Here is a 13,832-nt window from a genome sequence, read left to right on the forward strand (position 1 = left end):
GTGAGATCCATGTTCGTCAAAAAGTTAGGGATTTGTTTAGGGTGTGTGTGTTTTCCGAAATGTGTGTTCATGTTCGAGTCCATACAAAAGTTCCATGGTCGTCATTGATTTAAGGGGGGGGGTGGAAGTGTGTTCAATATGTTCTGTCCAGGATGTTTTACGAGTTACAAACAAAAAATGGTTCAACACTACATGATGGTGGTGGTGGCGGGAAAACGAAGCAACGCTTTTTCATCTAATCGTAATTCACTTGTTTTTTGTGTTCTTTTTCTTGTTTTCTCTCAAAAAAAAGTATTCGTTTTCTGGCTTCTTTTTCTATTTTTTGTTTTGCTTTCTTCTCTTTCTTGTTAAGCTTCTTTAAAAATTATTGTGGCCATAGACCTGCTCCAAAACATCATAGAATTGTTTTGTTATATTGAACACACAATAGAGATGTCACATAAATAAGACCAAGAAGACGCAAGAGAACACCACCACAATGAACGCTTCGCGACACGAGGTACCATCCCAGCCACATTCCAAATCTGCCTTTAGTGACTGTAAAAAAAGAGAGCATTGTTAAGTGTTAGGAAAAATGTTGTCATTGATCTTCCAAAAACCGACATACCTCCATTAATTGTTGACCACCTTTATTGTCGCAGCGTGTTTCTCTCAAATCGTCATCGTGATCATCACAAGTGTATCGGCCATACACCTGACATGGTGAATTCATAAATGTGCGGAATACAGTATCGGTCCATGTTTGCGACGAACAGATGTACTGGCGACGTTTACGTTGCCAAAATTCCACCCATCTGAAATAAAAAACAAGTGAACCAAGGCTATAGTCGGGTCGGGGCCGACTATGTGATACCCTACACCACTACCCCTGTTCATAAGCTTTTGACTAATAAAATTCAAAATATTATCTTCATTAACACAGGTCAATTTTTTGAAACGCATTTAGGTGTATCGACGTTACAACCCAAATAAAAAATGGAAAAGTGGGATGTATGCCAACCATCAATAGGCTTCTTTCTCTGTTAGACCCCCATCAACCCCCAAAATTTCGTGAGGATCCGATCAAAATTTCGTAGTGTGATTGCACAAAAATGGAAAAAGGGATGCATTATCTCTGTTGTTTGACCACCTATGACAACCTATTTCAAATCGTTGTAAAGGTGATATTTTCTACTTTCCTTCCCAGGTTTTGCTTTCGATACACCTCCTACAGAAGGGAGATATTAACTTTGAAATAAAACGTTGGTCTTTTTTCCAAATATTTTTTTGTCACATTCCGACCCCTGAATAATATCCGACCATTATCAAAAATCAAAAGGTTTTTTCCTCTGTGGGACCCTCAATAACACCCAAAATTTCGTGACGATCCAATTAAAATGTATCGTGATTTCCAAAAAAGTGGAAAAATGAGATGTATTACCGACTATTGCGATATCTCCGTTATTTGGATACCTACGCCAACCTGCTTTACATCATTGTAATGATGGGATTTTCTACTTTCATAGTCAGACTTTGCTTTTGAAAGGTCCCCAACCAAAGTTGTGATATTCGTCATTATAATTAAAATCGCAAAAATGAAAATTTGGGTTTTATTAGCGGCTTTTGCGATATCTCTGTTGTTTGACCACCTATGACAACCCATTTCACATCGTTGCAAAAGTGATATTTTCTACTTTCATTAGCAGGTTTTGCTTTTGATATACCCCTTTTAGAAGCGGAGATATTTCCTTTGAAATAAAACGTTGACTTTTTCCCCAAATAAGTTTTTTGCCCATTCCGACCCCTGATTATTATCCGACCATCACCAAAATCAATAGGCTTTTTTCTCTGTAGGATCCCCATTAGCCCCCAAAATTTCGTGACGATCCGATCAAAATTGCGACCTATAGCGTGATTACAAAAAAATGAAAAAATGGGATGTATTGCCGATTATTGTGATATCTCTGTTATGTGGCCACCTACGCCAACCTACTTTGCATCACTGTAAAGATGGGATTTTCTACTTTCACAGTCAGACTTTATTTTTGGAAGATCCCCAACCGAAGCTGTGATATTCGTCATTATTATTAAAATCGCAAAAATAAAAAGTTGGGTTCTATTAGCGGCTATTGTGATATATTCGTTGTTTGATCACCTACGAGAACCTACTTTACATCATTAAAAAGGTGATATTTTCTACTTTTATTGTCAGGTTTTGCTTTTGGTATACTTCATATTGAAGCTGAGATATTCGCTTAGGAAAAAAACGTTATCTTTTTCTCCAAATAAGTTTTTTGCCCATTACGACCCCTAAATATTATCCGACCATCACCAAAATCAATAGGCTTCTTCCCCTCCCGGACCCCCATCAACACCCAAAATTTCGTGACGATCCGATCAAAATTGAGACCTGTAGCGTGATTTCCAAAAAAGAGGAAAAATGGGATGTATTACCGACTATTGCGATATCTCCGTTATTTGCTCACCTACGCCGACCTAGTTTGCATCATTGTAAAGATGGGATCTTCTACTTTCATAGCCAGCCTTTGATTTTGGAAAGTCCCCAACCAAAGCTGTGATATTCGTCATTATAATTAAAATCGCAAAAATGAAAATTTGGGTTTTATTTGCGACTATTGTGATATCTTCGTTGTTTGATCACCTTCGAGAACCTACTTTACATCATTAAAAAGGTGATATTTTCTACTTTTATTGTCAGGTTTTGCTTTTGGTATACCCCGTATAGAAGCTGAGATATTCGCTTTGGAAAAAAACGTTGTCATTTTATCCACATAAGTTTTTTGCCCATTCCGACACCTAAATATTATCCGACCATCACCCAAATCAATAGGCTTCTTCCCCTCCGGGACCCCCATCAACACCCAAAATTTCGTGACGATCCGATCAAAATTGCGACCTGTAGCGTGATTACAAGGTTTAGATGGACAGACGGACAGACGGACAGACGGACGGACGGACGGACTGACGGACGGACACACATAGCCAGATCGACTCAGCTCGTCGAGACATTCATTTTGGTATATATAAGTATGGGTCTACGACCATTATTTCGATGCGTTACAAACTTTTTGGCCAAAACCAACTTATAATACCCTCCCCACATAGTGGTGTAGGGTATAATAATTCGTTTTAAGGGAAAATATAAGTGTGGATTTTTTAATCGAATTTTTGCAGACCAAAAGTCCACAATGAGCGTGGTTTTTTTAAACGATTTTTGGCAGACCAAAAGTCCACAATAAGCGTGGATTTTTTAAACGATTTTTGGCAGACCAAAAGTCCGCAATAAGCGTGGATTTTTTAAACGATTTTTGGCAGACCAAAATTCCACAATAAGCGTGGATTTTTTAAACGATTTTTTAAATAAGCGTGGATTTTTTAAACGATTTTTTAAATAAGCGTGGATTTTTTTAAACGATTTTTTAAATAAGCGTGGATTTTTTAAACGATTTTTTAAATAAGCGTGGATTTTTTAAACGATTTTTTAAATAAGCGTGGATTTTTTAAACGATTTTTTAAATAAGCGTGGATTTTTTAAACGATTTTTGGCAGACCAAAATTCCACAATAAGCGTGGATTTTTTAAACGATTTTTTAAATAAGCGTGGATTTTTTAAACGATTTTTTAAATAAGCGTGGATTTTTTAAACGATTTTTTTAAATAAGCGTGGATTTTTTAAACGATTTTTGGCAGACCAAAAGTCCACAATAAGCGTGGATTTTTTAAACGATTTTTGGCAGACCAAAAGTCCACAATAAGCGTGGATTTTTTAAACGATTTTTGACAGACCAAAAGTCCACAATAAGCGTGGATTTTTTAAACGATTTTTGGCAGACCAAAAGTCCACAATAAGCGTGGATTTTTTAAACGATTTTTGGCAGACCAAAAGTCCACAATAAGCGTGGATTTTTTAAACGATTTTTGGCAGACCAAAAGTCCACAATAAGCGTGGATTTTTTAAACGATTTTTGCCAGACCAAAAGTCCACAATAAGCGTGGATTTTTTTAAACGATTTTTGGCAGAACAAAAGTCCACAATAAGCGTGGATTTTTTTAAACGATTTTTGGCAGACCAAAAGTCCACAATAAGCGTGGATTTTTTAAACGATTTTTGGCAGACCAAAAGTCCACAATAAGCGTGGATTTTTTAAACGATTTTTGCCAGACCAAAAGTCCACAATAAGCGTGGATTTTTTAAACGATTTTTGCCAGACCAAAAGTCCACAATAAGCGTGGATTTTTTAAACGATTTTTGCCAGACCAAAAGTCCACAATAAGCGTGGATTTTTTAAACGATTTTTGCCAGACCAAAAGTCCACAATAAGCGTGGATTTTTTAAACGATTTTTGCCAGACCAAAAGTCCACAATAAGCGTGGATTTTTTAAACGATTTTTGCCAGACCAAAAGTCCACAATAAGCGTGGATTTTTTAAACGATTTTTGCCAGACCAAAAGTCCACAATAAGCGTGGATTTTTTAAACGATTTTTGCCAGACCAAAAGTCCACAATAAGCGTGGATTTTTTAAACGATTTTTGCCAGACCAAAAGTCCACAATAAGCGTGGATTTTTTAAACGATTTTTGCCAGACCAAAAGTCCACAATAAGCGTGGATTTTTTAAACGATTTTTGCCAGACCAAAAGTCCACAATAAGCGTGGATTTTTTAAACGATTTTTGCCAGACCAAAAGTCCACAATAAGCGTGGATTTTTTAAACGATTTTTGCCAGACCAAAAGTCCACAATAAGCGTGGATTTTTTAAACGATTTTTGCCAGACCAAAAGTCCACAATAAGCGTGGATTTTTTAAACGATTTTTGCCAGACCAAAAGTCCACAATAAGCGTGGATTTTTTAAACGATTTTTGCCAGACCAAAAGTCCACAATAAGCGTGGATTTTTTAAACGATTTTTGCCAGACCAAAAGTCCACAATAAGCGTGGATTTTTTAAACGATTTTTGCCAGACCAAAAGTCCACAATAAGCGTGGATTTTTTAAACGATTTTTGCCAGACCAAAAGTCCACAATAAGCGTGGATTTTTTAAACGATTTTTGCCAGACCAAAAGTCCACAATAAGCGTGGATTTTTTAAACGATTTTTGCCAGACCAAAAGTCCACAATAAGCGTGGATTTTTTAAACGATTTTTGCCAGACCAAAAGTCCACAATAAGCGTGGATTTTTTAAACGATTTTTGCCAGACCAAAAGTCCACAATAAGCGTGGATTTTTTTAAACGATTTTTGCCAGACCAAAAGTCCACAATAAGCGTGGATTTTTTAAACGATTTTTGCCAGACCAAAAGTCCACAATAAGCGTGGATTTTTTAAACGATTTTTGCCAGACCAAAAGTCCACAATAAGCGTGGATTTTTTAAACGATTTTTGCCAGACCAAAAGTCCACAATAAGCGTGGATTTTTTAAACGATTTTTGCCAGACCAAAAGTCCACAATAAGCGTGGATTTTTTAAACGATTTTTGCCAGACCAAAAGTCCACAATAAGCGTGGATTTTTTAAACGATTTTTGCCAGACCAAAAGTCCACAATAAGCGTGGATTTTTTAAACGATTTTTGCCAGACCAAAAGTCCACAATAAGCGTGGATTTTTTAAACGATTTTTGCCAGACCAAAAGTCCACAATAAGCGTGGATTTTTTAAACGATTTTTGCCAGACCAAAAGTCCACAATAAGCGTGGATTTTTTAAACGATTTTTGCCAGACCAAAAGTCCACAATAAGCGTGGATTTTTTAAACGATTTTTGCCAGACCAAAAGTCCACAATAAGCGTGGATTTTTTAAACGATTTTTGCCAGACCAAAAGTCCACAATAAGCGTGGATTTTTTAAACGATTTTTGCCAGACCAAAAGTCCACAATAAGCGTGGATTTTTTAAACGATTTTTGCCAGACCAAAAGTCCACAATAAGCGTGGATTTTTTAAACGATTTTTGCCAGACCAAAAGTCCACAATAAGCGTGGATTTTTTAAACGATTTTTGCCAGACCAAAAGTCCACAATAAGCGTGGATTTTTTAAACGATTTTTGCCAGACCAAAAGTCCACAATAAGCGTGGATTTTTTAAACGATTTTTGCCAGACCAAAAGTCCACAATAAGCGTGGATTTTTTAAACGATTTTTGCCAGACCAAAAGTCCACAATAAGCGTGGATTTTTTAAACGATTTTTGCCAGACCAAAAGTCCACAATAAGCGTGGATTTTTTTAAACGATTTTTGCCAGACCAAAAGTCCACAATAAGCGTGGATTTTTTAAACGATTTTTGCCAGACCAAAAGTCCACAATAAGCGTGGATTTTTTAAACGATTTTTGCCAGACCAAAAGTCCACAATAAGCGTGGATTTTTTAAACGATTTTTGCCAGACCAAAAGTCCACAATAAGCGTGGATTTTTTAAACGATTTTTGCCAGACCAAAAGTCCACAATAAGCGTGGATTTTTTAAACGATTTTTGCCAGACCAAAAGTCCACAATAAGCGTGGATTTTTTAAACGATTTTTGCCAGACCAAAAGTCCACAATAAGCGTGGATTTTTTAAACGATTTTTGCCAGACCAAAAGTCCACAATAAGCGTGGATTTTTAAACGATTTTTGCCAGACCAAAAGTCCACAATAAGCGTGGATTTTTTAAACGATTTTTGCCAGACCAAAAGTCCACAATAAGCGTGGATTTTTTAAACGATTTTGCCAGACCAAAAGTCCACAATAAGCGTGGATTTTTTAAACGATTTTTGGCAGAACAAAAGTCCACAATAAGCGTGGATTTTTTAAACGATTTTTGCAGACCAAAAGTCCACAATAAGCGTGGATTTTTTAAACGATTTTTGGCAGACCAAAAGTCCACAATAAGCGTGGATTTTTTAAACGATTTTTGGCAGACCAAAAGTCCACAATAAGCGTGGATTTTTTAAACGATTTTTGGCAGACCAGAAGTCCGCAATAAGCGTGGATTTTTTAAACGATTTTTGGCAGACCAAAAGTCCACAATAAGCGTGGATTTTTTAAACGATTTTTGGCAGACCAAAAGTCCACAATAAGCGTGGATTTTTTAAACGATTTTTGGCAGACCAAAAATCCACAATAAGCGTGGATTTTTTAAACGATTTTTGGCAGACCAAAAATCCACAATAAGCGTGGATTTTTTAAACGATTTTTGGCAGACCAAAAGTCCACAATAAGCGTGGATTTTTTAAACGATTTTTGGCAGACCAAAAGTCCACAATAAGCTTGGATTTTTTAAACGATTTTTGGCAGACCAAAAGTCCACAATAAGCTTGGATTTTTTAAACGATTTTTGGCAGACCAAAAGTCCACAATAAGCGTGGATTTTTTAAACGATTTTTGGCAGACCAAAAGTCCACAATAAGCGTGGATTTTTTAAACGATTTTTGGCAGACCAAAAGTCCACAATAAGCGTGGATTTTTTAAACGATTTTTGGCAGACCAAAAGTCCACAATAAGCGTGGATTTTTTAAACGATTTTTGGCAGAACAAAAGTCCACAATAAGCGTGGATTTTTTAAACGATTTTTGCAGACCAAAAGTCCACAATAAGCGTGGATTTTTTAAACGATTTTTGGCAGAACAAAAGTCCACAATAAGCGTGGATTTTTTAAACGATTTTTGCAGACCAAAAGTCCACAATAAGCGTGGATTTTTTAAACGATTTTTGGCAGAACAAAAGTCCACAATAAGCGTGGATTTTTTAAACGATTTTTGCAGACCAAAAGTCCACAATAAGCGTGGATTTTTTAAACGATTTTTGGCAGACCAAAAGTCCACAATAAGCGTGGATTTTTTAAACGATTTTTGGCAGACCAAAAGTCCACAATAAGCGTGGATTTTTTAAACGATTTTTGGCAGACCAAAAGTCCGCAATAAGCGTGGATTTTTTAAACGATTTTTGGCAGACCAAAAGTCCACAATAATCGTGGATTTTTTAAACGATTTTTGGCAGACCAAAAGTCCACAATAAGCGTGGATTTTTTAAACGATTTTTGGCAGACCAAAAGTCCACAATAAGCGTGGATTTTTTAAACGATTTTTGGCAGACCAAAAGTCCACAATAAGCGTGGATTTTTTAAACGATTTTTGGCAGACCAAAAGTCCACAATAAGCGTGGATTTTTTAAACGATTTTTGCAGACCAAAAGTCCGCAATAAGCGTGGATTTTTTAAACGATTTTTGGCAGACCAAAAGTCCACAATAACGTGGATATTTTAAACGATTTTTGCCAGACCAAAAGTCCACAATGAGCGTGGATTTTTTAAACGATTTTTGGCAGACCAAAAGTCCACAATAAGCGTAGATTTTTTAAACGATTTTTGGCAGACCAAAAGTCCACAATAAGCGTAGATTTTTTAAACGATTTTTGGCAGACCAAAAGTCCACAATAAGCGTAGATTTTTTAAACGATTTTTGTAGAAATTTCCCAGTTGATCTCCGACTAGCAATCATAGACAATTCTGATCCTTTCAGGCATCAGCGATTGTCATTGGTTGCTGGTGGAAGGTAATCTTAGGGACATTCTCATCTCGGACAGGGTTCACCAGAGAAATGTACGACTTGGCCTTTTTGTTTTCTGGTTTTCTTATTCCGGCTGTTAAGGGTATTTGCTCGATTTGAGAAGGCAGGAAACAAGCAATATATTGAGGGGACCTCAATATGGGTCCCTGCTTCTTCAATGGAGTTGGGTCGAAAGTGGAGGATTATTAACTCCTTTCGGCAGAACGACTTTCTTGTCATAAAGTTTGCCACAGGCAAGTCCGGAGAGAACTACTTTAGAAGTAGAGGGGCTTGTGGTTAACTTCGGGTTAGGAACATCTACCATTCTACACCTTTTCTTCCTTTAACATTTTTACTTACCCCAAATCACAGTCACAATTCAAATCTGTATCCGACATTTTAAGATCCGTTAAAAATACACTGTTCGGTAGATATGGTACCGTTCCGGTATTTGGATTTGGAATTTTCTTAAGCATGCGATTATTATAACGGATATCCAGTGAAATGTTACGAACTCTTCCCATGTTTTTGAAGAAATTCTTTGGTATTTCCATTAGCGATGTATTGAAAAGTTGGATATACAAATAAGGTGATTTCATACCCTGAGGAAATAAAAAGAACAACTTTTTATACAAACAGATTCCAATTACCACAATTCCCCCACCCTGACTTACCTTTAAAATATTTTCATTCAATGTTGAAAATTGTGGCCCACTAAATGTTATGTTTGTCAATTTCATGGGCAAATGTCCTTCCATTTCACGCGACAAATCAGTGGGCATACCCATTTGAACAGTTTGCATTTCTTGATTTGAACCCGAACCCTTTTTGATGATGCGTGTAAATGGTTGTGGTGCCTCTATCCACAGCTCGCGTATGTTGTGGTGATTCTTCAACAAATATGGAATATTGAAATGTTCCAAATGCGAATATGCTGTCAACTTCAATTGACGTAAATGCGGCAATGCATCCAGGCAGCCATATTCGAAGTAATGCAAACGGAAATTGGAAATGTCTAGCATTTCGAGATCTTCATTGACACCATCGAAACTGTTGTTGTTGAGCGATGTAATGGGATTTCCGGACAGCATCAATTTTCTAAATAAACCAAAAAAAAAACAAAAAATTGTGTCCATGAAGTTGCAGTAAAGTGGAAGGGGAAGTCTATACCTCAAGTGTGGCAGGGATTGTGTCATCAATGGAACATTGGTCAAATCATTATTGGATAAGTCCAACATCCTTAAATTGGACATATTGTGGGCCAACTCCTGTGGTATTGATGGCAATTCGTTGTAGCCCAAACGCATTTCACGCAAATATCTCAAACGTATCTCGGGTATTGTACTTAGTGAGACATTTTCCAAACCCAATTTAATCAAACTTGTTTCCAGACCCATAAACGACTTATCCATGACTTTGAGATCACGATTGTGAGACAAATCCAAAACCGCCAATTTTGGCATTGTGGCAAAGACGGCATCATCAATGCGCAACAGGTAATTGTAAGAAATATCCAAAAAGCGCAGAGACTGTAAAAATTTCAAATAAAAATTAGAAAGGCCTTGACAAAATCGTTTACTACAATTGGGATTTAGAAAGAACAAAGAAATATATAGAAGTGTTACCCGATATTTATTCGGCTAACATGTGGGTTTAGTTAAGAAGGGTTGGATTTTTTGAAAATTAATTAAGATGATGAAAGAGATTGGTTGGTGGTAATTCGATTTTTTGTTGGTTTTTTTATGTTCAACATTTTAGGAAAATGAAAAGAGAGATAGTAGAGTAGAAGTAGTTGTAGTTGTACAAGAAGTAGAAGCATAAAAGGTAACAGAAGATAGATGCATTCATTTACTGTAGAAACAGTCTCCAACTCACTCTGAATTTATTCGACAAATCCATGCTGTGTATGGTCGAGATATAATTATTGGAGAGATGAAGTTCACAAAGTGTCAGAGCTGCCAAACTTGACAACGATGATGAGGGAATTTTCAGCAACATATTGTGGGAGACATCCAACCTGTAAAAATACAAGCATAATTATGTTTCAACTACATACAATGAGTACTTATGTATGTTTATTCTCCAATGAAAGATAATCCCGGAAGAAAACAAAAAGGTTTATTTTTATTTATAATGGTGAATAGTCTCAAAATAAGTAAAATTGGGGATTATGGGCCATACGTAAAAAATGTGACTGGTTAGAATCGAGAACATGTTTATAATCTAAAATTACCCATTAATTTATAAATTCCTAGACCAACTTATAGCGGTTCTGTTGCTAAGATTAACCGCCTTGCACATTAAATGTTTAAATTTGCTTTCCATAACAGTCAACATCAGCGTCCGCGGTATTCAGAGGGTATAACTTATCTTTAAAGACATCATGTACCCTTTTCGACACACCATACTATGGTCACAAATTCATTTTCCCAGCTAAAGTAGACGAGAAGGTCCACCTATTGAAGGCCAGAAGTGCAGAAGGCCATGCTACAGAAAGTCTTCAATCCTACGGCGGCGGGTTCTTCGACACCGGATTGACACGGAACCACACAACGCCCTTTGTTCCAGACAGCAGCTGACATATGTGTGTATTCGTGTATAGGTACATGTCGGGATGGAGGAACACCCATGTCCAATAGAGATGTCATCGGTTTGTTACATCCGCATCAACCACACTCAAATTTCGGTGATGCCGGTAGTGAGTGCATGTCAGGTGTTTCTCTGAGCGCGTCCATGTGTGGAACTATGTTGCTGCCTGCGCATAGCCCACAGTGAGTCGTCTCCCTCGTAACCCCCAACAGCAGCCGCACACGCAGCGGTTGACACCACTCATTGCTGAACCAATCCCTGAAAACGCATCTTTTTTTGCAATTTAATTGCAATGGACTCCGAGATAAAATCAAGGAATTAGTGGATTTTACCAGTCGGAAGAATATTAAGGTCACGGCGGTACAGGAAACCAAGCCCAACATCAACTGCAGGTTATAGCGTTGTGATTGTTACAACGTACTGAGGAAGGCTCGCACCAGTAGTAGACGTGGGGGACTTGCTTTCCTATGTATGGTGTGGAACCGCCGAGGTATAGTTGCTGAACGTATACATCCCGCCGATAGATATCTGTACTCCAGTTTATAGGTCCAACATTTGAAGATCACAATCGACTAGTTGTAGAGGACTTTAATGCTCATTATGAGTTGTGGTACTCGGTCCTAAGTAAATACCACAGGGGTATAGCGCTGACTGAGTAGATTGATAACTCTACGTTTTGCACGGTCAATGAGGACACCCCTGCCAGAATTAGCGGAGAGTGTTATAGATCAGCAAACATGACCATAGTGTCATCTGGTCTGACAAAAGACCTCATCTCGCAACGCATCGTTTCTTTTGGGTCACACCATCTCTCCATAATTGTCTCCATCAGCAGATCGCCCGATTCCATCACTTCAGAACGCAACACTTTTATAAATCAAAGAGTTCACTAATAACCGCTTCAGGGATCTGCTCAACCCTTGTGGTGTTCGTGTAGCAGAAACGACGTTACGAGTCACCATCACTGCTGCAGCCCCTCGCCATATACCTGGTGGTGGAATACCCGAAGTGAGACCAAATTTTCCAACAGAGGTGACTGGATTAGCAAATGAGCTTGAAAAGCTTCCTCAATGCTTCCAGAGTCGGGGAGCTAACACTTGAACTTAACAGGTTAGTCGACAAGCACAAGCCGAAGAAGTGGCTATTTCATGTGAAGAGTTGCAACATTGGAGTCAGAATAAGTCAATTATGGGCAACGGTTAAATCACTCTCGAACACTGGAAAGAAGGAAGATAAGACATCAGTTACGTTTGGCGATATTATGCTCAATGATCGGAAGCACCCCGCCTTTGACAGGGCGAAGATACAGTGTTGCATTATATGTCTTCCCGCCTAGGAGGAACCATCACAATTTACAATGGATGATGTTGCAAATGCCATTAGGAACGCCAGTCATCCAAAACCATGGGCCACGGTGGAATCTCCATGGAAACAGCTGGGTGAGCTATGAGTTGAGTATCTCACAAAAGTTTTTAACTTGTCGCCACCACGCCACATTGTGCCCGAAGTCTGGAAAATGGGCAGGGTGGCCCCGCTGCTGAAGCCGGTCGGTCGTACAGACCGATTTCGCCTTTGTCGCCCGTTGCAAAGACTCTCCAGCATCAGAAATAGCTATCCAGTTGCCGATATCAGCATTGGTAGCATGGATTCTGTAAGCAGCACAACACGGCAACAACGCTGCACGCGATCTCCACACATATTAGTCGAAGACTCAATCAGAGCAAGCCGTGGAATAAGACAGTGTTGGTGATACAATCAAGCAATTCACGCTGTTTGAGTACATTGAGGCCACATCTGAAACTTTGGATAATCAATTATATGTGTGAACGCCAATCGTTAGTGGGGTGATATCTCCATAAGTGTTTAACCTCTATCTCTTCTGTATTCCACCCCGTACAGATGCCATAGAGATCGTTACGTATGCCGATGATTAGATGATCCTGGCATCGGGTACCTTCACTCATGTCATTTGTGAAAGGCTTAACTCCTATTTGATCGATCTTATACCCCAGTTACACTTAACCGGATTAACCCAGTGGGTTTGAGTTTCAAGTGTCAATTCCATAGCGCACACGTCAAATAAATCCCCATGAAGTGGGTTAACCCGGCAAAAAACTCTAGTGTAACCGTACTGTTACAACCTTTTTCCGTGAAGGAAATATGCAAATATCCGCCGCCACATGGACTCCGAAGATGAGCACTAAGATGAATATCATGATCGATGGTAGCAGAATACCGACCACTAACAGTTATTCTAGGGGTCACATTCAGCAATATGTTCATGTCATCTGCGCATACCACAGCTATCTGCGACAAGCTAAGACGTAGCAACAAGGTCCTCAAGTCCCTTTCTGCTGCAGATAAAGAAACCTTGTTGACCACATATGTATAATGAAATACGGCGCCAGTGTGGTTCGCCAATGTACGTCCAAAGAGATGGAAAAATATTCAAACCTGTAAGAATGCCACTCTCGGATCTGCAACAGGATGCCTCCTCATGTCTTCAATGAACCATCAACATGAGGAGACAAAGATCTTTCTAGTACATCAACAGAATGATATGCTGTCTTTGCAATACTTGCTCGGGTGTTAACGTGGGAGCCATTCTCATCACCATATGGGGGATAGGAGCCCCCAACATTACAAGAGAAAACCTCTGGAACAGCAAGCCTATCAAGTAGGTTTAAAAGACATTCACATGGATGCAGTCGGATATGCCAACTATAGTGT

General features: G+C 38.4%; 1 protein-coding gene across 2 annotated transcripts in view; it reads right to left on the reverse strand.

Annotated features, from left to right (window-relative positions):
• Positions 1–310: 310 nt before the first annotated feature.
• chp (leucine rich repeat containing G protein-coupled receptor chaoptin) overlaps positions 311–13,832 on the reverse strand; it is a 68,918-nt gene continuing 55,396 nt past the window's right edge. For both annotated transcript variants that reach the window (XM_073959981.1, XM_073959982.1), the window contains exons 16-21: positions 10,389–10,530; positions 9,684–10,042; positions 9,188–9,611; positions 8,874–9,115; positions 608–794; positions 311–537 (exon numbers count right to left, since the gene is read on the reverse strand). In XM_073959981.1, the coding sequence (XP_073816082.1) occupies positions 436–537; positions 608–794; positions 8,874–9,115; positions 9,188–9,611; positions 9,684–10,042; positions 10,389–10,530 (1,456 nt within the window). In that variant the 3' untranslated portion in view covers positions 311–435. The remainder of the gene's footprint in view (positions 538–607; positions 795–8,873; positions 9,116–9,187; positions 9,612–9,683; positions 10,043–10,388; positions 10,531–13,832) is intronic.

The sequence above is a fragment of the Musca autumnalis genome, unplaced genomic scaffold (assembly GCF_047663935.1).
Source record: "Musca autumnalis isolate F117 unplaced genomic scaffold, ASM4766393v1 scaffold_1, whole genome shotgun sequence".
NCBI classification, from domain to species: Eukaryota; Metazoa; Arthropoda; class Insecta; order Diptera; family Muscidae; genus Musca; species Musca autumnalis.